A 25,994-nucleotide genomic window follows, 5' to 3' on the forward strand; every position below is an offset into this window, starting at 1 on the left:
ACGATCTCGTAGTTCATGAGTTTGAGCCCCTCATTGGGCTCTGCACTGACAGCATAGAACCTACTTGGGCTCCTCTCTCTCTCCCTCTAGAGCTCTCTGCACCTCTCTCACTTATGCATGCTCTCTCTCTCTCTCTCTCTCTGTCTCAAAATAAATAAATAAACTTAAAAAAAGAAAGTTTTTCATTAGTCACGTCTGATTCATTGCCATTTTTCTTAAGCCAGATCTTCAAGTGCCTTTACCATATTTTACCGTATCACAAACCTTTAGCCTTTTCTTCCTCCATATTGGGAAATTTAATAAGCAAGTAGATCCAGGATTTGTGATGATGAGGTAGGAAGTAAAAGCATAATGATTTTAGCAGATTAAATCAGAAAGAAAATACAAGAGAATGTTCTGCTCATGATTCAACAATAACAGGGGCAGTAAAGACAGGATGCACATCCAGCCACTGAGAAAGGGGCTTTACTGTTTGCCTCTCGTTACAAGGTGAATCCCTCATGACAAGTTTATTGCCGAAGTGAAGCTCACATGTAAAGAAAATAGCACTGAGCATGGACTATATAAAATCAGTGTACACACATAGGAGGTCCCCCAGGGACCTCCAGAAATATTTCGAGTTGTTAGGCAAAGACTGTATCACCAAATAATGAAATCCCCCCTTTGGGAGTTAGGGGCAACAGCTGTTTTCCGGCCTTAGAACAGCTTCCCTCAGTACAGGAAGTGAGGATTAGGTTTTGCAGTAGAAGGCTAGCAGACTTTTTTTGTTTATTTGTATCTTTTGGAAGGAAGGAAAGAGGGGTGTAATTAACTTGTTCAAACTTGGCCTTGAACTCCGAGATGAGCTGAACTCCTTTTGCTTTTGAATAATGTGTCATTCACCCTACTGAAGACCATGATGCTGTAGACTTCCACTTACCTACGTTGGAAGATACTTAGTTTCTCAGTATATGATGCTCCAATATTTTGTCCTAGAGTTAATTTTAAGAGAAAATGTTCTAGTCCTCTGCTCGCTTGGCCTCTTCTTTCTGTGTTGATAGCAATTGGTATTCACACCCTATTAAGAAGTCAGGAATGTTTTAGAATGCAAGCAAACCCCTCCTTTGTGCTTGTGAGGACAGTTCCCACTGAGAGTGACTTAGGGAAGGGCACCATCTTGAATGCATCAGAGTATATTTCTAGATCTTAAAGGTGTCACCTGACTGCACTAAGAGATTTTGATATTTCTGTGAAAGGAGTCAAGAACGTTAGTGGTTTTCTCTCTCTGTGTCCCCACCCCCTCATTTTAGAAAGCTGTCTTAACCCATAAATTGGAATAAAGGCCCATATCTGACAAAGATGAAAGCCTGATAAACTCTTGTTTTGTCTCCAACTCATGGTCTCACTTTGCTCTCTCTGTAGAGTTGCTACAGTGAACAGAAGAAGACACGAAACTTAGAAGCTTACGTGGAATGGTTTAATCGCCTCAGCTACTTGGTTGCCACAGAAATCTGCATGGTGAGAAAATGAGTTTTCTCATTCTCCTAGCTCTCTCTATTATTTTTTCATACTTATTGGGTCTGTTGGATCTACATGTTGGATAACTGCCCCCTCCCCCCTTTTTCCCCCACTTCTGTACAGCCTGTAAAGAAAAAGCACCGAGCAAGAATGATCGAGTATTTCATTGATGTAGCTCGGGAGTGTTTTAACATTGGCAACTTCAACTCCTTGATGGCGATAATCTGTGAGTGTTTTCTGGAAGATACGTGTCCTTTATTTTTATAGGTCCTATGAAATATGTCTACTAAAAATTTACAAATAGTACAGTTTTATTAATGAAAACTCTACTTTTTAACCCTGAATTGTCTTAGAATGTTCAGAATGCTTTAAATGTCCAAAGTCACATAAGTATGTATACTCTTTTTTAAGTATATAAGAATTCATGGAATACATTCAGTTTGTCCTCATCTGAACATTTATCTGTAAAAGCTCATAAGTGAGGTACTTTCTAAATGAAGGATTTAAACAAAAATATTTGGGCAGCTTGTGTATCAAGCCTTATAGAGATGCCTGATCTGAGACTAAATTTTGCAATTCTGTCAGACTGGAGATGAGAGGGCCCTGAGAAACTGAAACATTTTCTGACTGCCCATGCAATACTTACCACCTTACGGCACCTTATTACCCTAGTACACAAACTTTGCTCCTCCTTTATATCCTGGGGATTTTAACACCAGTGACCATGTTTCTTTTCATTGGTTTATTCATTTCATTCATTTTATACTGGTTGTCATGCCACAAGTATTGATAATGACTCTTTCATTTAAAAATACCCTAATTGATAGGATAAATTGTATGGTTATCCTACACATTGTAGGTATTCAATATTTACCTGACTCTCTAGGGTCAAGGTCAATTTGAAGCCAGAGAATCCACCAAATTTAATTCAATTCCTTTGATCCTGATAAATCCCCCCTCTAACCCCTCTCACCAATTCTGTTTTCCATTTTCTTTTTGTTATAATTTTCCTTGTCTTCTCCCTAAAAAATACTTGCCCAATTTCAGCTTTTTGTCTGGTTTACTTCATGATGATGCTGAACAGATAGATAGATCATAGAAATCAGATACCTGTAAGTCCACAGACTATGCAATAGAAGATTACTTAATTTTCCCCCTTATCCCATTAAGAAAATGTCAAGACAAGCCGTGTCATGGGAGAAAGTATTTGTAATACACATAGCTGAAAAAGAACTTGTATCCAGACTCTATAAAGGACCCTAAGAATCAATAAGAAGAAGACAAATAACCCAGTGAAAGAGGGGGCAGATACTTGGACCCTTCACAAAAGAAGATATACTAATATTCAATAAGTAAATGAAACGGTGCTCTGCATCATCAGCCATCGGAGAAATACAAATTCAAATCGCAGCGTAATACCATTTCACACACTGGAATGACTGAATTTGAAAGGGCTGGTTGAACCAAATATTGAGAATGTGGAACAAGTGGAATTTTCATTGATTGTAGGTGAGAGTGTGGAATGGTATCACTACTGTGGAAAACTGGCAGATCTTTAAATAAAGTTAACTTACACTTAGTAATGAGCACCTTTTTAGAGGATAACTTCAAATGACTTATTTCTCCGTTGCAACTTTTTCTCCCTCCCCTTTTCCCCCATTTTAAATGGAAAGCTGGCATGAACATGAGCCCAGTCTCTCGACTGAAAAAAACATGGGCCAAAGTGAAGACTGCGAAGTTTGATGTTCTCGAGGTATGTGAAGCTGATGCCTTGCTGTGAAGTAACATTTTATACCCGGAAAGTGGAACTCTTCGGTGTGAGCTTGTCTCTTGATCAGGGAAGCTTGTCTCTTGATCAGAGAAGAAAGCCCATCTCTCCTTATAGACACAGGAAATGGAAGGGTGTTAGAATTGGCAGAGGGGAGAATAAATCAGGTTGCAGGCCACCCCTTTCCTAGACAGAGGTGTTCATTTTAGGGTGAACTCACTGAGGAAATGGTGACCTGTCAGTTACATCCCATCGTATGCCAGGATGGACTCTGGATCCTGAACCACTGGCAGTTCTATTTCAATGTGGGCCTACTACCTTCATTTATTTACAGTGTCCCAGGGGAGAAGTTCCCATCGCTAAAGAAATACTCATTCACCATCCTTTCAGCAAATTTAGCTAACCTGTGGAAAAGCTCTTCTGATATAATTCTGAACATAGTAAGAATTGTACATGAAGGCATTTGTGTTTGGGTCATATTAATGTCATTATTGCCTTGGTGTGTTGGTGCTTTGAATCAGCTGTCTTTGGAGATAATGTGTCCTTTCCTAAGTTTTCCTCCAAATTAGGAAGTATCATTGGATATGTTGCATTATGCTTTTATTCATATTGTGTAATAAATTTCTTCTCCTTCTTATAAGATAGTACACTTCAGTTGCTTATGAATGATTTGCTAACAAATGCAAAGGATAGTTCACTACAGAGTGTTGGATCATTATGCACGGCTAACCATCAACTGACCCATTAACCTTTAGATGAAACCAGGAATTGGTTTCCTATGCTGGGGTTTCATTCTTTGTTATCAGTTTTAAGTGTAATCTCAACGGTGAACCTGGAAAGAATTTGTTCTAGGTTTGACGTGATCGAAGCTGACATAAGCTTGTTTAAATAAGGCAAACCTCAAGAAAGGAAACATTTGTGTTCTGATATGTTTCATGCCTGTGTGTGTGTGTGTACGAGAGGGGTAAATCCTATTCTTAATGAGTTCCCTCACCTAGTGTGATTTTTTTTTTTTAATGTAGAGTTAATAGGATCTTGCAAACTTTCTGCAGATGAGAAGTAAATGGTTAATACTCTTCTCTCTTTTGTGGACAGCATCAGATGGACCCTTCAAGCAATTTCTACAATTACCGAACAGCCCTTCGTGGGGCAGCACAAAGGTCTTTAACTGCTCACAGCAGCAGAGAGAAGGTGTGTGCTTAAAGGGGTTTTATTCATGGTAGAGTTCCCATGTTGTTGCACTGAAATGCATAGAGAAGGAAAGTGCTAAAGAAAGGTACCATGTTATTATCCATTATAAATGGATATTATTGTGTTGTTAGTGCATTACTTAAATGATCATTTTGTAATATGTCTTAGTTGTTTTTCAAGCAATAAATTAAGTACTATGTTAAGATGACTGATAACATTAGAATAATTTGACTTCATGGAAAATAGACATTTTAGCTCTGCACAAGATAGCTAACTTAATGTAACCTTTTTTCTTAAAAGAATTAGCTTACCTCCCATGGTTAAGTCATTTATTTTCAGAAAGTAGGTTACTTGCTGTAGCATTAGGCCTGCTGTTACTAATTGGATATGCGGGCAGCAGAAAAAGAATGAGGGTGATGTCTGAGAAATTAATGGTCCTTACTCTATCTACCCTCACCTTAGACAATTTAATGCTACATACCCTTGATTCTGAGGGTCCTGTCTTGCCCATGTCAGTGTTCTGTTTCCTTACATGGAAAGGAAAAGTCATTTCAACATTTAGGGATCATGTTATCTGCAAAGTTAACCCGTGGTGATGGTAAATGGGCTGATGAAGTTGTTTGATGAGAGTTATTTTTTGCATAGATTCTATCATCTTTTAAGTTAAACTGTATCTTCAACAAATTTTTTTAAATGAGGGTAAAAAACACTTCAGGGCATCTCAGTCACTTCCACAAAAAAGCTTCAGCTTCACCGATCTAAAATAAAGACAAACACAAAAAGAAATTCCACCTTCTGAAAATGTTAAATTGGTTCTCAACAAAATCCAAAATATCAGTTCGGATAACATTTGAGAGATACTGTGAACAGGTTAATTTTTTTTTTTTTTTTTAAAGAAAGAGGGGTGCCTGGGTGGCGCAGTCGGTTAAGCGTCCGACTTCAGCCAGGTCACGATCTCGCGGTCCGTGAGTTCGAGCCCCGCGTCAGGCTCTGGGCTGATGGCTCAGAGCCTGGAGCCTGTTTCCGATTCTGTGTCTCCCTCTCTCTCTGCCCCTCCCCCGTTCATGCTCTGTCTCTCTCTGTCCCAAAAATAAATAAACGTTGAAAAAAAAAAAAATTTTAAAGAAAGAAACAAGGTCAGAGAGGGGATGAAGCACAGAGAACTCTATTTAGCCCGACAGAGTGTACCAGCTTTTACACTTTACTTGCTCAAATCCCAGCATACCTGTGACAAGATTGAAAAAAAAAAAAAATGAATGAGAAGTTTCTTAAGGTTGACCTTCAGAAAGTCAACATGTGGGGGGCTGTCTGCATCTTCTCATTCACCCTCCCAGTTGGATGCAAGTTTCTTTCTGTGGAACCCTCCAGGAGAGCCAGGAGACTATAGAATCCTGTCTCTAAGCAGGGAGCTCTAGTCCTGGCCAAAGACATATTGAAGTCCAGCCCCCAAAAAGATTATACTTGTGGGACTCTAATAGCCTTTTCCAGAACATAGTCCAAGGTATTTACCCTTTACGTCATTTAATAAATTCTGTCTGCTTCAGTTTTGTTGTTTTTTTAAACTCAGTTATACGTGAGCATATGAGTTATACTCTCTCGTTCACAAAACAAATGAAATCACCACTGTTAAAAAAAATTCCATTGCTTTTTCACAATTGGTCTCAAAGGCTGTGAATGAAAACATCTCTGGGTAAAACACATCTTTTATTTAAGAGAATTGAAGTGAGGGTGAATTCTCTTTATTCCTAAGTAATTTAAAAATCTTCGTAGCAACGTGATTAGAGTAATAGTATCTTTAATATTCTTTCAGATTTTAAGTTTATGTGGCCAAAGTGGCACATCTCTAGGTACCATATGAAGGTACAAATCCACTCTGTCTTCCACACAGAGGCCCTTAAATTGATCTCTAAATAGCTGTTTTTCCTGTGGGTACTCATGCCTCCAGGTTTTTAACCATTCCTCATATGATTACATGGTTTTAAATCCTTTTACCATTTCATTTATGTTTGTGGAAACTTGTTCCTGTCCAACAGCATTCATTTCTAGGTGTGAAACTGATAATGAGGTATATTTACCAAGTCTCTGAATTAAGAATATTTTTAAAGGGGGGCACCTTTCAGTTGGTAGAGCATGACTCTTGATCTTGGGGTCATGGATTCGAGCCCCACATTGGGGGCAGAGATTACTTAAAATATATAAAAATATATTTATATATTTCTATTAATATTTTCTTATTTATATTTATAAATATGTTACATATTATATTATATAAATATATTTATAAATAATTTTTATGTTTAATTAATATTTATTAACATATTTATATATTAAAATATATATTAAAAAGTGAAAAAAAGAATATTTTGAAAGGAAATTAGAAAACATTATTACTTGAGAAGTTCTCCCATTAAAGACATCATTGGCAAGACCTCCCAGTAACTGAAGACTTTTGCTCTCTCCTCTTGGTAACCCATACATCCACCTTAGTGCCTGGAAACCCAGAATCCTTAAAACTTTCCTGATTTTTATCATGTTAGATTTGTTGTAGGGGCTACAGGTATGAAGAGAACTCTCAATGAGTAAACTAGGATTTGAAGAAGCCTGTGAGACTTCTTTCTGGCATGTGGGCATAAGGAACAGAACAGTAAAGGGAAATTACTTAGATTTCTATATTCTTGGAAGAGTGATTCAAACCATTAACAGTGGATCAATCCAACAATTCCACTTCTGGGTCTTTATCCAAAGAAAATGAAAAGATACATGCACCCCTAGATTTATTGCAGCATGATTTAAAATAGCTAAGATATGGAAACAGCCTTGAGTAGCCACAGATGGATGAATGGATAAAGAAATTGTGGTGCATATACACAACAGAATGTTATTCAGCCATATAAAAAGAACGAACTCTTGTCATTTGTGACAACACAGATGAACCTCCTCAAGGACATTAAGCTAAGTTAAATAAGTCAGACAAAGACAAATACCAGATGATCTCTCTTACATGTGAAATCTCTGTTTCTCTCTCTCTCTCTGCTCTCTCTATGTATTTATATGATCGTCTTGTAGGCACCACGAATGTAAAAATTAAAGGATAGCCTCTGTGCCTCGGCCAGAGGCACGTGACAGGAAGTTAGGAAAAGTTTAAATATCAGTGTGAGAATGGTCAACATCACGTGAATCTCACTGCCCAGCACTGAGAATAGAGTGCAGAGATAAAATTCTTGCTTAAAAGCTGTTACACTATGCAAACATTGCACCTTGATCGTAACTTAGTTTTCATTTCCCTATAATGGTATATCCTTATTGTCTTCTAAGTGCATCAATAATAGTTTTCCCTGTTTATGGGCCTTATTGTTTTTTTGGCAGTGCTTAACCGAGGTCAGACCTAAATTATTGAATTTAATCCTCACTACAACTCAATAAGGTTGATTTCATTTTAGGTTCCATTTTAATGTGAGGAAACTAGGTTTTTTTATACCAGGGCTTGGTGAACTTTTCCCATTAAGGGCCAGATCATAAATATTTTAGGCTTTGTAGCTCATACAGCCTCCATTGCAACTAGTCAACTCTGATGTGGAGGCATAAAAGCAGACATGGACAATATGTAGATGAGTAAGTGAGTATGGCTATTTTCCAGTAAAGCTGTCTGGCCACTGTAAGTTGAATTCCCTACAATTTTCATGCTCAAGAAATATTATTTTGATATTTTCCCAGCCATTTAAGAATGTAAACCGTGTGGCTCCTAGGCCATACCAGAACAGGTCCTGGAGCTGTGCTGGGCTATGGGCCTCCATTTGTAGACTCCTGGGTTGTGCCGCCAATAAATTAGGGGACCACATTTTAAGTGATTCCAGTGGAATCTAGAACCCAGACTTCCCAATTAGAGGAGGTCTTTCAAAGAAATGAAGTTCAGGTGTGCTTTTATGCTTGTTACTATAGGTGTTTCGTTCTAAAATAATGGAGAATTAGCCAGTAATATTTGAAGGAGGGGATCGTTACTAATTTGGCTTTAGAGACTTCCACAGACGATAGTAAATGCTTGAAAGTATATTCAAAGACACTATCAAAACTGAAGATTCACTTTGGCTATTTCAGTGACCAATGAAGCAAAAATAGCCAAAGCTTGCTTTTTAAAAATGACTTTATGAGGAAATCCGGATTTATTTCTAGAGGTGAAAACTGATACTTCATATTTGTGTGTTTGAGCCCAAAGGTATGTTTTCCAGACCTCCCATTCATTTAGGATAGATGCACCCCATGAGTCATAAGCTTAGGGAAACTTCAAAAATCTGCTCTCCAGTAAACAGCTGAGGCGCGCAACTTGTGTTTGGAACGTTATTTGCATTGTAGCAAATTTAGAGTCTTCAGAGACTTGTCGGCATCTGAGTAAAAGTGGAAGTTACTATGTCAGAGCTTTGTTCTTTGTTCGTTATGGACTTAACAGGATTTCTTAGAGATGCTTTCTTAGAGATTATTATTTTAGGGTAATTAATTAAATACCACCTCATCAAATCAAAGACACGAGGTAAAGAAACCTTACTGGAGGAGGTTTATTGTTTTTCAAACAGACATTCTAATTTACACATTTATATTCCTCCTTCACTTGTACACATCTCCCAACATATTGTGCAAGGTACTGCTTAGGTGATTTCCCATGAGGACAGGTGCGTACTTGTTCTGTTCCATTAAGGCCAGGTTTACTCAAGAGGAAGTATGTAGCAACTATTACCTAAAATCCTGACCTCTCCCATGATCTTGAGCAATGAATGTTCATCTAACAAGACATTCCTCTAGAATGTAGAAGTCTCAATGATCTAACAGCACAGATTGTAGCAGGGAGTTGGGTCACGCATCTTGAAATCTTGGGACCTGCAGCGACAGGTATTCCGTTAATATTTTGCTCTAACTAAAGGGGTTGCTAAATGAAAAGCAAGAGTCCTTTTAGATCTCCCCTCCTTTGACGGCTAGACCTTTTAGATTTATTATACGCTGTTGCAGTGGGGAAAACTGCAGAAACTACCTGAAGCCATCTACTTCCTAATGCCTATTGTCTCTGCTGCGTTTTGGTTAGTAATAACATTTGCATCTTAAGCAAAATTATGTAAGGGAGGAAACTAATGTCATGGGAGGTAAACAAAACACTATCTTAATTCATGGTAGCCTTTTATGTAATCCAGAACTAATGTTGTTCATTAATTTCTTGTACTGTTTGATGAGAAGCTAAATATTTATTTACCCAAACAAATGAAAATCTTTTGTTTTCTCTAGATTGTGATACCTTTCTTCAGTCTTTTAATCAAAGATATTTATTTCCTCAATGAGGGCTGTGCCAACCGCCTTCCAAACGGCCATGTCAATTTTGAGGTAAGAATAGGCTACAAGAATCTGTGCACAGAGAGGGTCCAGGACCCCCTACGTTACATCTCAGGCCAGGCAGCCTAAGCTTATTCTGAAGTTCTAGAAGAAAGTTTTCTCTTTATTGTTTTGTAAAAAAATAACAATACTGGGGCGCCTGGGTGGCTCAGTTGGTTGAGCATCCGACTTCAGCTCAGGTCGTGATCTCACGGTTCATGGGTTTGAGCCCTGCGTCTGGCTGTGTGATGACAGCTCAGAGCCTAGAGCCTGCTTCGGATTCTGTGTCTCCCTCTCTCTCTGCCCCTCCCCTCCTCATGCTCTGTCTCTCAAAAATAAATAAACATTAAAAAACTTTTTTAAATGAAAGAAAGAAAATAACAATACTGAGTAGAAGAAAGTAGCTGCAACATGATTATTAATTAATATCTAGAGGTACATGAGTACATTTATACTTATTCCTCGCAAATACCTATAGCGAGTTTTTATCAAATTAAGAAAATCATGTAATTCAGTTGATTAGAAGCCAGAAGGAAACATTAAATGGAATGCTCAGGATTTTTGATGGCTGCCTTTAAATGCACTTCTTTTATTGTTTCCTAGAAATTTTGGGAACTGGCCAAACAAGTGAGTGAATTCATGATATGGAAACAAGTGGAGTGTCCATTTGAGAGGGACCGGAAGATCTTGCAGTATCTGCTCACAGTACCAGTCTTCAGTGAAGATGGTGAGTAGGCCTTTCGCCTGGAACTGCCAGCAGCATCCACAACCCTGCAATTGGGAGATTCCTGTATACATGCTTGGTGCCTGGTTCCTCCTATCGTAGGAGGCCTATCTTCTGACCTACTCCACTTGAGAGTTTTCTGTTGAACAGGAAACCATATGATTTATCCCTAAAATAGTTGAATCGGGCACTCATTCTTCACCCATAAATAGTTTCTGTGTTTAAGCATTCTCTATAATACTAGATCTGCAAAGCTTTGGGCACAAATGGAAAGTCATTGAAGGATTTTTTCCCCCTTGTTTGGACATGCTTCATTGGAGAAAAAAGGTGGTTTGTTTGTGGTATGTTGATATTAAAAGTAATTTGAAAAAAGCAAAAATAAAAAAATAGTGGCTACCTGCTGCTTTTTGAAAAAGTCGTGGAAAATCTTGACCCGTTAAAACATTAAGGAATTTGGGGGGCTCCTGGGTGGTTCAGTCTGTTGAGTACCTGACTTCAGCTCAGTCATGATCTCGCAGTTTGTGAGTTCAAGCCCCACATCGGGCTCTGTGCTGACAGCTCAGAGCCTGGAGCCTGTTTCAGGTTCTGTGTTTCCCAACTCTCCTCCTCCCCCACTCACGCTCTGTCTCTCTCTCTCATAAACAAATAAACATAATTGTTTTTTTTTAATTAAGGAATTTGAGGAAGAAACAGTGATTGTCTATACTGAAAAAAAAAATTGATTGGAAGAGAGTTAAAATTTGTAAAAGACTTAGGGATTTGTTGTACTGATCTTTTATATCCTAATATTCTAGAAATCAATAGTATTTTTCCCAGTAGATTGATGGTGTTTTTGATAATGACTGAAGTGCATTTTGCACTAATATTACACATTCCAGAGGGGGCTTGATTGTTATTAATCTCTACAAATAGGATTAATAACACACTTTAAAATCATTGCATGAGTTTCCTTTTGATTTACAAAAAAAAAAAACACATTAAAGGGGTGAAAATTTGACCTAGAAAATCTGGCTTTTTAGCTTCTAAAGGTTTTTTAAAAATCAAGGCTATCAGGAAAGGATCTCCCTCCCCTCCCCGTCGTCATAAAGAACATAAACGTGAGCGTAGGATAGCATCGTGCGGCTTGCATTTGTAAGCTGTTTTGCCTCATAAACCATCAGTTAATTAAGTGCATTTTTGGCCTAGAACCCCTTGGGTTTTGGGTCTGAGATGGTCAGTCAGGGGCAAAGTGACATTCGGTGTTCGTAATGAAACTGTGATGCTTCTCAGTTGTCATTGGATATTTTAAAGAGTTTTGCTGTAGGGGTGGGCTGCGGTTAAACAGGAGATGGATGGGGGCGGGGGCAATACCAAGAGAAGGCGTCAGTGTTAATGCATTCTTACCTGTGGTTGATTGTAGCACTCTACTTGGCTTCCTATGAGAGTGAAGGACCTGAAAATCACATAGAGAAGGACAGATGGAAGTCCCTAAGGTGAGTCTCCGTGCTTCTCGTTGCTGGTCTATGGGCCGTGTTGGACGTACCTGGGGAGAGCCACGGGCTTTTCTGTAGGAAGTCCCTCCCTGTGTGTTCTGAGTCCCTTCTGCTCCTTAACTCTTGTCAGCTGGATTTTTGTGGCTTAGAGTCCTCATCATTCAGTTTTATCGCCTTTCACTTTTTTATACTGTCAGATACACAGTGACTCTCCTCTCCTTTCTTTCTCCCGTTATTTTATGGAAGAACTGAAATTACCCCATGGTACGGTCGAAAGAACACTGACTCTCCTCCTCATCTAAAAAAATGACAAGTTCAGACTATATTTCCGAATAGTTTTAAAACTAAAATTTTATCTGACCTCAGATAAAGGAGATCCAAGTACCAGTTGGCTCAGTAAATCTAAGCGTGTCACTCTTCTTAGTGACTGGATCTTGGTCCCCACTTTGGTTTGAGAGAGAGGAAGCTGGGACTTGAAAGACAATCCAGAACCTATTCAAATTAAAAAAAATCGTGTTAATCTGTTGGCATTTTCAAACAAATGTATTTTCTAAAAGAAAACAACAAGGATAGCTAAATGTATATTTTAACTATTTTAGATATTTTAATAGGTAAAATAGGCCAAGATATAGTAATCATGTAATCAGAATTGCTCTACTTGTATTTCTACTAAGAACCTCTGGGAACACGTGCCTTTTTGTACCAGGGTGGACAAGCACGGTCCTGTTCTTCCCAGAGTCATTTGGGAGTCTTCGTTTTGCTCGGTATTGGGCTAGGTTTTGCGAACCAGGGTGTCTGAGATATATTTGGTTTTGTGTGATTTCATTTGTTTCAAAGGAAAAGTTAGGTTTTCTTTGTACCTCTCAACGCGGAGGGATGAGGTACAGAGGCATTGAAAATATCAGCCTTACAACACGTCATGGTGATGGGTAAAGGACTGGACACGTTTTGGTTTTTGTTTTTTATCCCAGACACAGACGTAAAGAAGGTGTGGCCAACGCCTGCAATCAGGGGATATAACAGGGCTTGCTGGGTTGGTGCTCAGTTCTATTTTTAATGACATTGTGGGCCTGGCACATTTCTGGGCACTGGTACATTTCTATTAAAACTTTGTATTACTCTGTGCTGGTATTGAAGGGTATTTACTGCACTCTTCAGCATTATTCGTGTGTAACACATGAGGCTCATAGTCCACATCTTGCTGGAAAAAGGATTTGGGAATTACTCCTTGTCCTCCTAATTGTTAGATGAACTTTGCTTTCCATGCTTCTCCTCTTCATAATTTTCTTTCTTTCTTTCTTTCTTTCTTTCTTTCTTTCTTTCTTTAAAAATTTTTTTTAACGTTTTATTTATTTTTAAGACAGAGAGAGACAGAGCATGAACGGGGGAGGGGCAGAGAGAGAGGGAGACACAGAATCAGAAGCAGGCTCCAGGCTCTGAGCCATCAGCCCAGAGCCCGACGCGGGGCTTGAACTCACGGACCGTGAGATCGTGACCTGAGCTGAAGTCGGCCGCTTAACCGACTGAGCCACCCAGGCGCCTCTTTCTTTCTTTCTTTCTTTCTTTCTTTCTTTCTTTCTTTCTTTCTTTCTTTCTTTCTTTCTTTCTTTCTTTCTTTCTTTCTTTCTTTTTCTTTCTTTCTTTCTTTCTTTCTTTCTTTCTTTCTTTCTTTCTTTCTTTCTTTTTTTAAAGCATGAGGTTGATATGGCCCTTGAGCATAGCTTAGCTCTGGTTACTTTTCCTAGAGACTTTTAAAAAAACTAGTAAGCAGATAAATTGGTTGTACAAAAAAGATGCCTGGTATCCGTGTGACCCATGAAATCCAGACACATGAAAATAGTCCAAACCTACCACATCCTTCTTTTCCAGTTGTTATTCTTTTCTGATTGTTATTCTTTTATGCCCTATTCCTCCTGATTGGTGGTTAGTTTGGAGGGGTTTGTAAGTCAAAGTAAAGATCGAATTGTACAATCTCTTCTCCTGTTTGTATGTATTATACAGACAGTATACAATACCAGTTAACATTTGATTGGTTGAAATGTGACCAAAGAAGTTAGTGGAGAATTTAGAAATGCGAAGTGAAAAAGAGGGGCCCTGGACTGGCTTAAATTCAGACGCAAATCCGTGAATCCGAGCTGAGCTGTACTCAACTCAAGTGTTCAGTAATAATACTTCTGAGAAGCATTCATTGAGGGACTGGCCCCGACACAAATAGTGTGACTGGTATACAGGGAAATATGTATATAAACACAGTGAAGATGTATTTTTGGTATAAAAGACTAGTTTCACATGAAAAAAATTTTTTTTTAATTTAAGTTTATTTATTTTTGAGATGGGGGACGGGGAAGGGAAGAGAGAAAGGAGAGAGAATCCCAACCAGGCTCAACGCTGTCAGATGTGGTGCTCGAACTCACAAACTGTGAGATCATGACCTGAGCCGAAATCAGGAGTTGGACGCTCAGCCGACTGAGCCACCCAGGCGCCCCAACATGAAAATTGTTTTTAAGGAGCCCTGAAGACCAAACTGCCCTTTGCGTCCGGGTGTAAGCCATGCACTCTGCCCTTTCCATATCCTGTGTAATGTCCAGGCCCCCCCACCCAGGGCCTCCCCCTCCCTGACTCGTATCTCCCCAGAAAGAGTCTAAGGCAGCTTTCTCCTGTTACAGACCAAGGCGTTTTTTTGTAGTGCACTGCTGCTTGTCTCCCCTACAGTGTAAGCCCCCTGAAGGCAAGCACAGTCTTCCTTGTGCTTCTGCAGTGTTGGGTTACTGCAGGAGGCCAAGGCATAGCAATCACCAAGAGGATAAAGAAGGGGAAATAGGCTATGAGCGTTTGCAAACCCCCGCGTGTCAAGTGGGTGCGAAGACTAATTGTTCTAGAGTGATAGTACCTACCTGAAAACTTGTATGTACATTAGCTTTGAAGGCAATAAGATAATTTCACATAGACGCTTTTCCTGCTCACCCTAGAGCCGTTCATCCAGACACACTCAGCAGTGGCAATGACAAATGTACCTCCGAGGGGAGACACCTTTCTTGTTAAGTACTCTCAATGGACATGTAATGTGAAGACGCTTCTATTTACTGAGTAAACCCATCTGTGATAAGACCAGTGCAGACGCGAAAGCTTTTTATAATCAATGACTTCTGTTTGTCTTTTTGTTTTTGTTTTAATATAAAGCCACTCAAAGATTTACCTAAAAACAAAGCTTTTGCCGTCTCCGTTAATATTTATTTGAAGTGACTCGCAAGTCACTAACACAAAAACAGATGGACTTCAATGCTTCCTATTTTTTTCTTTCTCTTTTTAATTACATGTAATCAAACTTAAAGCCTAGGAAAGGTGAAACTAGTATCAGACAGGGCCCTTGAATCCTTACCGAAATAATCTGCCACTTTTGTTCTCAGCCTGTCTTCTTTACAACGCAGGTCCAGCCTCTTAGGCAGAGTTTAACCAACGGGGGATGCTGACTGTCACTGCTGCTGCTGCTGTCGCTCGGATCGCTGAAGGGCTGGCCTTTGTTTTCTGGCATCTAGTTCTACAAAAAAACATGCTAAGTCCCCGCGAGCAAACTCACTCAAGAGCAGATGGGGGACTTGTTTCCCACCGCTGACAGATTGACTCGGATTTTGTGAGAGACTGAAATGTTCGCTGAAGACACTTGAGAAAGAATCCTCTACAGATCCCAGCTCTGCACATGATTCATCTTCTGGAATTTCCATGTGAATCACAGCTCTGCACCTGGATGGAGCTTTCTTTTGTGTGTGTGTGTGTGTTTTATTTGGTTGAACATTTGCTGCTAATGGGACTTGCCCAGCTGAGTGCTGGCTCTGAGGAAGCCCATGTTTCTTTGTTAACTTAAATGAAAAAGGGAGAGGAGGGAGGGGAGAAAACCTTCCATGTAGATCCCCGCTCCAGCCCCGTGGTATCGCCAGGAGGGGTAAGACTGGTTGAATGCTGACTCTGGACTTTGTTTCCCCTTAGTGTGTGCTGTGTTTTGAATTCCTCTCCTCCCTCTTCCTGCAAGATTTTGAGTTGGCTGCTGGTTAGCAAACTCCTTTTTACCCATATAAGTTATTTAATATAATGAAGCTCAACACTGTGGTAGGAAAATAGCCACTAGGAAAAAAAAAAAAAAAAAAGCAGAGTTTGTCACTGGACTGCTTAATGTTCTAGAAGGACTTTTTGTTTTCTCTGCCCTTCTGAGCTGTTTACAACTGACCACTGTGTTCTACAGATGTATTTTGCCGTAGTTTTTTGTTACTTAGTTTTCCATCATGCCAATTTTGTTTTCCTCTTGTAAATTTAAATTATCTGACTTTAAGGGTCTTGGAAAAACCCACAGCCAAATTACAATTTAATTTCTTGAACAGATTGATTTTTCATTATGTTTTTGGAGCCTGTCGGTGACTAAACGTGAACAAAGAATAAATTGGAAAGTGACCGGCGCCCTCCCCTCCACTGCAGCAGTGAACGCAAACAAATGGAAAACATCTTGCCTGCCGTTAACTCAAAGGTCGATCTAGTTGTGAAATAGTTCGCCTTGTTAAACATCTCAGTAAGGGTGTAGTTGCTCTGCAAACAGCCATTCTATTTATTTACTCTAGGAGAAACTGTAGAGTAGTAAACCGCGCTGATGAACAAAACAAAAACATCGTGTTCAAAACAGAGATGTATTCGAGAACCTCATGACATGGTTTCAAAACACAGAGCATGTATATGTATGCTGCACGCCGTCTCTGCAGACCTGAAATGTCTCCAAGCTGTCCCTTTACAACCATCAATATATTTTACACTCTGCGGCCAGGACTTGTGGCGTCTCTCCTTTCTTTTATGGATGCGACTGTGGGGGTGGGGTGGGGGTGGGGCTGCTGTCAAAGGAGTTCAACTCAAGTGACTGGCTAGGAGTGCTTCTGTCCTTGAGGAGGTGGCCTTTAGTAGAAGTATTTACGTGGGCATTTGCTTTCTGGAACTGGGTCAAAGTAAGCATTTAATGAACTGCACCTGCCAGGCACTTTCCAAGTGTTTAGCATGGACCAGGATCCTCCCTTTTTGGTGCATGTTGGTAATAATCATAATTTGTCTAAGGCCCATAGCTAATGAGAGGCCCAAAGATTTGAAAGAGAACTTCTTTCTTTTTAATGTTTATTTATTTTTGAAAGAGAGAGAGAGAGTGTGAGCAGGGAAGGGACAGAGAGAGAAGGAGACAAAGTCCGAAGCAGGGTCCCGGCTCTGAGCTGTCAGCACAGAGCCTGACATGGGGCTTGAACTCACAGACCTCGAGATCATGACCTGAGCCAAAGTCAGACGCTCAGCTGACTGAGCCACCAAGGTGCCCCTGAACAAGTCCTTCTGATTTCAGAGTCCAAGCTTTAACCATGCTGCCAAGCGTTCTCCAAATTCAGTATAACCTCTCAGACTTGCAAATAGCATGGACATCTTGGTTAGGTGCAGATTTGGATTTGGAGGACTGGGGTGGAGCCCGGTGATGCTAATGCTATTGGTCCTGGAATCTGCTTAGAGTTGCAAGGCACACCACAATACTGCTGCCTTGCCCTGAGGAACACTCCTCCCTGAACTCCAGGCCCCCTTAATGGTTGCCATGACAGCAATGATGTTTATCTCTCAGCCACCTACATCCAGGGTCAGCTACCTCTGGGCTGCTGGCCAAGTCTGCCTGTTTCACAGGGCCCACAAGGTAACAATGGTTGAAAAACATCAAAAGAATAATTTATGATATGTGAAAATTATATGAAACTTAAATTTCAGTGTCCGTAAATAAAGTGGGACACAGCCACCCTCATCTAGTCGTGCATTTTCTTGTGGCTACTTTTTGCTGGAGAGTTTTATAGTTGTGGCAGAACCTGGATGGCCCACAAAGCCTCAAATATTTACGGCCCTTTCCAGAAAGTTTGCTGACTGACCTCTGATCTAAAGTGGTCATTTTGAGCATTACGTAAATGAATTTGCAAAAATGCTATAAGGTCTCTATGATAGCATTAGATACATAAAGTGGCTGAGGAAAAAATTTTACCGAAGTGCTATTAGGCTTATGAAATGTGATTCCAAGTCTATTTAAACAAAAAGTTTTCACGGAAAGAATTACCATTCTCACACAAACCCTCTTGTTTCAATATCTAGATAAAGCAGCGGTTTAAACTGTGTACTTTAGTCATCTGTGGAAATCATTTACTATTCTCCTCTTTGTGCTGTGTGAGTATTTGGACTCCCCAGCAGGTGATAGATACATGTATAATTTATGTGGCTGGATGTAAGCCTGGGTAAACACAGCATAAATAGCACCAGGCCATGTCAGTCCATAGGTTTCAATTCATGAGGTAATCTGTCCGGGCACGCCAGACATTCCGTAGAAGTTGGCTTGGAGCTGAGGCCTGGAGGGAGCCTTAGAACAACCTGGATTTGATAGGGAAAGAAGAATGTACCTTTCTCTATGTGAAGCATCCCCTGGGTTTGTAGATACAGGCTTGAGCTCCCCAGGGGTGGCCTGCCTTTCATCTAACAAAGAACATCATTGGATATGATTGTCTTGCCTTTGTTGTTGAAGGTTTTCAAGATCAGCTTTCCCTTTCCACTTGGCCTGGCTCTGGCACCCCTGCCCACTTTCTTACCCATCTTGTAATTTTCTCCTAGCATGCTTCTTTCTGTGCTTTTCTTTTTCTAACCGCTGCCCATATGCCCCCTGCACTTAGAATCTCCAGAAAGCACACCCTACCATTGGAAGCTGAGTTGCTAAACTATAGAGGAATGTTGCACCGTAGATTATTAACATCTTCTACCTTTCGCTGGGGTACATTTTGTTGACTCTGTGACCTGTCTCAACAAAAGACAGTGTCTCCCTCTGTTCCAAACATATCTCACTATCCTGATGGAGAACGCACAACTGGGGATAATTTTCTTTTGGAGCTAAGGGTTCAAAGGAATTCCTAAATTCATTTCCGGGGGGGGGGGTGGGGTGCGGGGAATGTGGTTAGTTACCTGGAAAACTACTAACTAAACATATAGAACTCAAAGTTATTCTGATAACAAATCCATCAGCTGTAACCTTAAGACATTTTTTCTTATTATTTTTTTAAGATTTTATTTTTCAGTAATCTCTATACACAACATGGGTCTTGAACTTACAACCCCAAGATCAAGAGTTGTATACTCCACTGACTGAGCCAGCCAGGCACCCCACCCTTAAGATATTTGAAAAGGAAAGATGTTTGCCAGAAAATTGAGGCACTTCCTGGATTAAGTCAAGCCACAGTTTTTGTTTTTTTTTTTTCTCCTGGATTTGAATGATCAGATAAATCCCTGAGTTCTCTGCTTCATGTAATCAAGATCACCAACTCCACTAAATGCTAACAAGAGATGTTGGGGTTTAATGTTTATGTAGCAAAACCTAACAGGTTAGGGACCTAACATTCAAAACTAGCAAATAAGGCTTGCTCCATGCAAAATAGACCACTGTCCTAATTCTATATTTAAAATTAACTCCTTCTAAAGGGTATACATATCTGCTTTTTTCTTTTTTTTTAGGTTAATGCAATAAGGAAATTTTGGGGTTAGCAGGCTTCAACAGACTTAATTCCCACTCTGAAAGCCTAGAACCCTGCTTCATTTCTCTACAATCTAATCTAATAAGAGAAGAAACATCCAAATGTGTGTGATCACATTCTGGACAGTATGAGGCATCTGTCCTAGAATATTGTTAACTGTTAGCCCACTTAAGTGTAAATATGTACACAATCAAACATTTTAGGATTTCTAGGCAATGTTTTATAGATCATAATTTAGGAATTAAAGAGGAAAAAGGGAACTGATATTTCTTAGAATCAAGAAGAAAATTATGTACTTCTCGAAGGGTGCCAAACCCATGGGTTTTCTACCAGAAACAAAGTTTTCATTCTTTTCCTTTTTTCCACCTACACCACTTGGAGAAAATGGTAGTGTGAAATCCTCTTTCTCTGGATGAACTACTCTGGGAAAGTAAGTTCAGCAGAGCATATTGTCCACCTGGTTAAAACATGGCAGTTGGAGGGACTGTGGGCACTATTAGATTTCTTGCAAAGCAGTTACGAATTCTCGTCAGGGCAGGTGAGCAGTGTGGGGAGTTAATGTGTGTTGAGTGTGTTGAATGCACGAGCAAGCAAATTATCAGTCTGGTTACTGGAGGTCTTTGCTTCCTTTGGGTGAAACAAATCTCAAATGTACCTCTAAGACATTTGGATTTTGGAAATAAGTATAAATTGAAATAATTCTGATCCATTTTAAGGGTAGGCCTATGCCCAGAGATCAACAAGGGAAATCCAAAGCACTGAGGTTTGTTTTCATTATGGTGATTATTAATTAGACTAACACTCTCCTGTGTATATTAGTACCTGTAATCATAACAAGAAATCCATCTTTAAAAATAATATTGGAGTCCATCATTTAAAAAAAAAATCCTGGGACCCCAAGATTGTTTAAGGTTCTGGGATAATTTGCAACCACTATGAGAGCATTAGATGAGTAGTATGAGAGTCAAGCACTAAACCTCACTGTGCTTAGATTTGTAGGACTTTGGGGCAGTCTCCCCACCTTTCCACACCTCGGTGTCCTCATCTGCAAGTAATAGGTCTGGACTAATTGCCCAGGAATGGCCATCCCAGATCTAAGAGACTGTGGTTTGGGAAAGCACTTTCTCAGCTTGCATGACTGAAGGGTGAATTAGCAAGTAAATACAGCATCCTGCCTTTGTGCCTCCAACCTTCTCTCTTCCTGCCTGCCTCTTTGGTGTTTTGTTTCATTGTGTTTGAAGAGGGAAGGGATCGGAGGCTAATTGCTACTCCGTAGGAGACACAGGAGTGCTGTAGGCTCAAGTCACCTCTGCAGTTGTGCGTCCCTTTGGGATAGAGTTTCTTTACAGCGAAAAATGACCATTCCTCACACCAGACCAGCAAACACCCTTTGTGCGGGATCATTTGAATGATTTCAGAGGTGCTAGATTAAGAAGGCACCGTTTCTGAAGACTATAAAAATAGCTTTGTGTGTAGACTACTCTCTGCCACAGCAGCTGTTGTAATTGTGCTTGTTTATATAGATAAAATCATACATAAATTGCCTGTTCATACCTAGTCATTTATAAATGAATCACGATTTGGCTTAAAAGACCAAAATTCAGACAAGTGACGATCTGAGCGCACCTGTGCATTTTGTCAACTTTCATTTCTTGGGCCAGAAGGGGCCCTCCTCCGTGGGAAGCTGACCCACCCATTAGAGGAAGTCCCAAGCTGAAGGAGACCAGAAAGGACACACATCAGTCCCCTAAGGTTGGACCCCTTCTTGCCTGGAGCTACTAATGCTCCAGGAATCCTAATCCAGGAAGATCTTTGCAGTACAGAAAAGATCAAAGGAAGACCATAACAAGCAAGAATTCAGAAGAGGGAGAGAAATGTAGAGGGGTATGCACATAACAAAGTTTTTGGCAAGTTGAAGAAGAGGTGTGACATTGGCAGAGCTTCTGAGACACTCAGAACATTCAAAATCGAATAAAACAATGAAGCTAGGAAATATGTGGGGAAATAAGTTATTTGACACTAAAATGATACTAGGTAAATAAATAGAACTAGATAAGTAGGAAGATTGTTCTCAGCCATAGTAACTTACTTAACTGACGCCATAAAATGTTTTAAAATTCTAGGGGCGCCTGGGTGGCACAGTCGGTTAAGCGTCCGACTTCAGCCAGGTCATGATCTCGCGGTCTGTGAGTTCGAGCCCCGCGTCGGGCTCTGGGCTGATGGCTCAGAGCCTGGAGCCTGCTTCCGATTCTGTGTCTCCCTCTCTCTCTGCCCCTCCCTCGTTCATGCTCTGTCTCTCTCTGTCCCAAAAATAAATAAACGTTGAAAAAAAAAATTTTTAAAATAAATAAATTCTGGAAACTGGGCATCACCAATCCCTCTTCCCCTATTGATTTTTATTTATTTTTTATTTTAGAGAGCGAGCATGCATGAGAGGGGGAGAGGGGCAAGGAGAGAGAGAGAGAGAGAGAGAGATTGAGAATCTTGAGCCTCCAGGCTCAGCATGGAGCCTTACACGGGGCTCAATCCCATGACCCTGGGATTATGACCTGAGCCAAAATCAAGAGTTGAATGCTCAATGGACTGAGCCACCCAGGTGCCCCCTCCTCCCCTATTCAAGAGTTGCCAAGTCCTTTGATGGAAGGCAAAGAGAAGCTTGCTGGATTGCTTATCCTCTCAGCCAGTTCAGATGTAGGAAATAAGGATAATCCCTGGGGTTCTTAGGTACCCCTCAAAGGGGCACTGTAAACGCTTTCTTTCTTTCAGAGTATTCTCTTGGCTTACACATAAAGCAGCCCTGCTGTGATGTCAGGCACACAGTGGAATAAATGGGGCCCCTTAGCTCTGCCCTTAAATTTTATAAGACAATGAAGGTGGAGATCTATCACCAAAATATTCTTGCACATGGAACTCCCTATGTTCGGAGAGTTTAGAGTACGGTAAAAACAGTTCTTTGTTTTTTCTCCTCGAGGTATTTTTTCTCAGCCCACATCTGTCGATCTGGAACAAGCCTGAAGGGAGTTTGACTCTGCCTCATCCAGCCTCACTGAGTTTTCAGTTCCCAGACTCTGTCCTCAGTGGAACTATGGGTTCTAGCAGAGATGGAAGGAATGAAGGACAACGGTTGTATTACTGCTAAGATTGGCCACTTCTTTTAGCACAACACCCAGGTGCTTTTGGATCTATAGAGCCTCTCTTCTCTTTGCCTTAACAAAGAGTCCTAGCAGTCATCTCTGCTTGGAATGTGCCCGGGCTCCAGGACGTCAGTGGTCATGTGCTTCATGGGACTGGGGGATGAATGGAGGACACAGCTTTGCCAACAACAGACAACACTGTTTCCATAAGGTCGGTAAATTCCCAGCTCCCATCCTACCGCCTTAACACTCTCTGTGTCCTGGGGCTCCCCCTCCCTCCTCTCTCCAAAGCAACATCACTTTTTTCAGGGTTTACTGATCTTAGCTAGCAATTTGAAGGTTTGAATGTGTTAATTAATTCATACTACTATGTGATTGAGAATCATTTAATGTCAGCTTTCTAAGTGGTAGAATTTTAGGGCATACAATACAGTGAAATTTAAAAATTTAGGCAGAGAGGGGAGAAATGTAGATGAGAAGGACTTGGAAAGCCGTGAAATATAAGATCTTTAAGGGTTTTACGAAGCGATTGATTAGTTTCGTCATGAAGCTGCTTGGTGACTGGGTTGGGGCCAGAACCCCAATCTAGGACTGTTGCCTCGCACTAAGTAGATTCCCTCGAAGGCAGGCCAGCCTGCCTGGGACTCTGCCCAGGTTCCCCCCCTTAGCAATTCGTGGCGTTTTCAGCTATTCCAGCACTTTTGAAGTTACAGATTCTGTGTCAAAAAAAAGGCGGGGTGGGGGGCGGGGTTGGTGGTGGAGGAAGTCTCATCTGAGATTTACTGAGTCCCTACGCGTGTTGCAAACTGTGTGAACTGCCAGAGATCTTGAGGCGTGATTGAGACCCGGAACCTATGTTGAAGGGCCTCACCTTCTCCTTAGAAAATCACCCTTGTAGCGTAACAGATGGAGAAGAGGTTTGGGCTCTGGGCTGAGAAGGTGCACTTTATCCTAAATGTCTATATGGAGCTACTGAAGAATTTTCAGCAGTGAGGTGACAAGGACGAAAGTGCGTTTTAGCAACATAACACTGGCTGTTCAGTGGAGGCGGAATTGGCGCGGGGACAGGGGTGTGGTCATGAGGACAACTTAAGGGACAGAGGAGCCGATGCTCCTCTTAGACCAGACAATAAATTAGGAGAGCCTGAGCCAAAATAGGGAGGGTGGAGAGGAGGAGAAAGATAAGTATATTGAGAAGGCAGAGAACTAAAGCCCTGGGGGAAGGTGACTGAGTGGGTGTGTGTCCTGGAGGATGAAGAGGAACTAAGTTCAGGGAGCAGGAGTCGTACACAGTTCTGTGTTAGGGGCTGAACTGTGTCCCCAACAAAGATATGTTGGAGTCCAAGTGCTTGGGGTAGGTACCTAGGTCCCAGTCCTAGTCCCAGTAGCTCAGAATGTGACCTCATTTGGAGGGAGGGTCTTTCAGGAGATAAGTTAAAGAGAGGCTAAATTAGTGTGGGCCCAAAAGCAATCCAGCTGGCATCTTTACAAAGGGAGGGGAGCCGACACAGAGACCGCGGTCACCGGGAGAACACCATAGCAGGCAGTCACGCTGCTACAAGCCAAGGAACTACCGGAAGTTGGGAGACAGACCCTCCCCTGTGTCTTCCGAGGGAGCAGACCCTGCTGACACATCTCCGATTTCCAGTCTCCATGACTCGGGCGGGAGAAATTGCTGTTGTTCGAGCCACTCTGTGATGCTTTGTCATAGTAGTCGTAGAAAATTAACAGTATGTCTCTTGTGACTAAGTGATTTATTAGCTGAAGTCTGCCATTAATTAAACTTCCTCTAATAAAGAGAAGGTTTATAAAAGGGTTAGGTAATACTTCCAAATTTTACTTTGAACTCCACAACGGCAATCATCCCATTTTCTTGCCAAACATCCTGTTGAGGTTCCATATTTCATTTATTTATTACCTTCAGTTGTATCCTATCTTAATCAATGCAAAATGAATAGTTTGAAACTTGAAATAGTGAAACTTGAAAAGTTTACACGAATCCGTGAAGGTGATGAAATGCACCGCTGATGAGATCCGGTCCTGGGGCCCAGCCCATTGTGAGATGGAATATCTGGGCCTAATGGTAGAGTTGGAAAGGACTCTGCAAAAAAATATATATACTCCCTCATTTTACAGTTGCATATACTGAGGTCCAGAGAATTTATGTGACCCTGGGCTAGTGATTTAACAAACGGGTGACAGGGCTAGCAGTTAACATTTACTCTGTTGACCTGCAGTCAATTCTTTCTCCTTCTCCTGCTGGTTCAATGCAGACTTTCCCTTGGAACCGAACTGGTCTGATGCTACCCTAGCTTCTGAATGCAGGTGTTAAAATCAAATGACACGAGACTCTCCATTGTCCGGTAGTTCCAGAGAAGAGATGTCATAAACAGAACTAGTAGCCCATAGGGGAGCAAGCACAAAGTGGATGTAAAGAGGAAAGGGAATTATTTCCTTACTGAATATAAGGAATAAAGGAATATATTTCCTTTGCCTACTGCTTCAGTCTCAAAACACTGTGTTACCCCAGGCTTCAGGGACTCCTTTATTTACTTCATAGGTGGCTTCATTCAGTCCTGTTACTTTAAAATCCTCTATCACCTGAGGTCTTTTCCATTTATGGCTCTAGGCTTTTTTCTCAGAGGTAGATTTACCTTGAAGCTTAAACCTTAGCCCTCTTATTGTATAACCCCTTCTGAGACCCTGGCCCTAATTTTATATTGAGTCTCCAAGTCTTTATCTTAAAGAAGCTTCTCCTAAAATTGTATAAACTCTAGATTCCACAAGTCTGGATCCATGCCTTACTGTCCCCTGGACTTCAGACTTGTACATCATACCTCCACTCGGATGGCTGTGTCCAAAATACAAAAGCAAAAAAAAAAAAAAAAAAAAAACCAATTGGGATTTTCTTGCCAGTAGTAGTCATTGGTGCTAGTCACTGAGTATTTCCAACTCTGATTTCCAAGCATGTGGTAGGATTGCACTTCCCATCATCCCCTTTGAAGTGAGGTAGAGCTCTGTGATTGCTTTGTCTGATAAAATGTAAGTGGAAGTGACTTCACTTCCCAGCAGGAGCTTTGGAAGCCAGAGTTCAATTCACGGTGCTCCCTTCCGACCGTTGTGGGGTTGGAGGAAGGGTGTCAGGAGGAAGCCTCAGTCCTTCTGGGTCCCTGAGTGATAACTCTGAGAAGAGCTCCCTGCCAACCGGCGATGAACGTGTACTATGAGTGGGAAAGAGATTTATGTGAGTTAAGCCAGTGAAACCTGGGGGTCCATTTGTCACCACAGCATAGC

The 25,994-nt window shown here is 40.9% G+C and overlaps 1 protein-coding gene across 5 annotated transcripts in view; it reads left to right on the plus strand.

The window, feature by feature from the left end:
* The window catches only part of RASGEF1B (RasGEF domain family member 1B), a 562,649-nt gene extending 545,836 nt beyond the window's left edge, over window positions 1-16,813 (plus strand). For all 5 annotated transcript variants that reach the window (XM_043572372.1, XM_043572373.1, XM_043572374.1 and 2 more), the window contains 8 exons: window positions 1,402-1,497; window positions 1,621-1,723; window positions 3,171-3,250; window positions 4,361-4,456; window positions 9,725-9,820; window positions 10,412-10,535; window positions 11,932-12,004; window positions 15,433-16,813. In XM_043572372.1, the coding sequence (XP_043428307.1) occupies window positions 1,402-1,497; window positions 1,621-1,723; window positions 3,171-3,250; window positions 4,361-4,456; window positions 9,725-9,820; window positions 10,412-10,535; window positions 11,932-12,004; window positions 15,433-15,457 (693 nt within the window). In that variant the 3' untranslated portion in view covers window positions 15,458-16,813. The remainder of the gene's footprint in view (window positions 1-1,401; window positions 1,498-1,620; window positions 1,724-3,170; window positions 3,251-4,360; window positions 4,457-9,724; window positions 9,821-10,411; window positions 10,536-11,931; window positions 12,005-15,432) is intronic.
* The last annotated feature ends 9,181 nt before the right edge of the window (window positions 16,814-25,994 follow it).

This window comes from Prionailurus bengalensis, chromosome B1, assembly GCF_016509475.1.
Source record: "Prionailurus bengalensis isolate Pbe53 chromosome B1, Fcat_Pben_1.1_paternal_pri, whole genome shotgun sequence".
NCBI classification, from domain to species: Eukaryota; Metazoa; Chordata; class Mammalia; order Carnivora; family Felidae; genus Prionailurus; species Prionailurus bengalensis.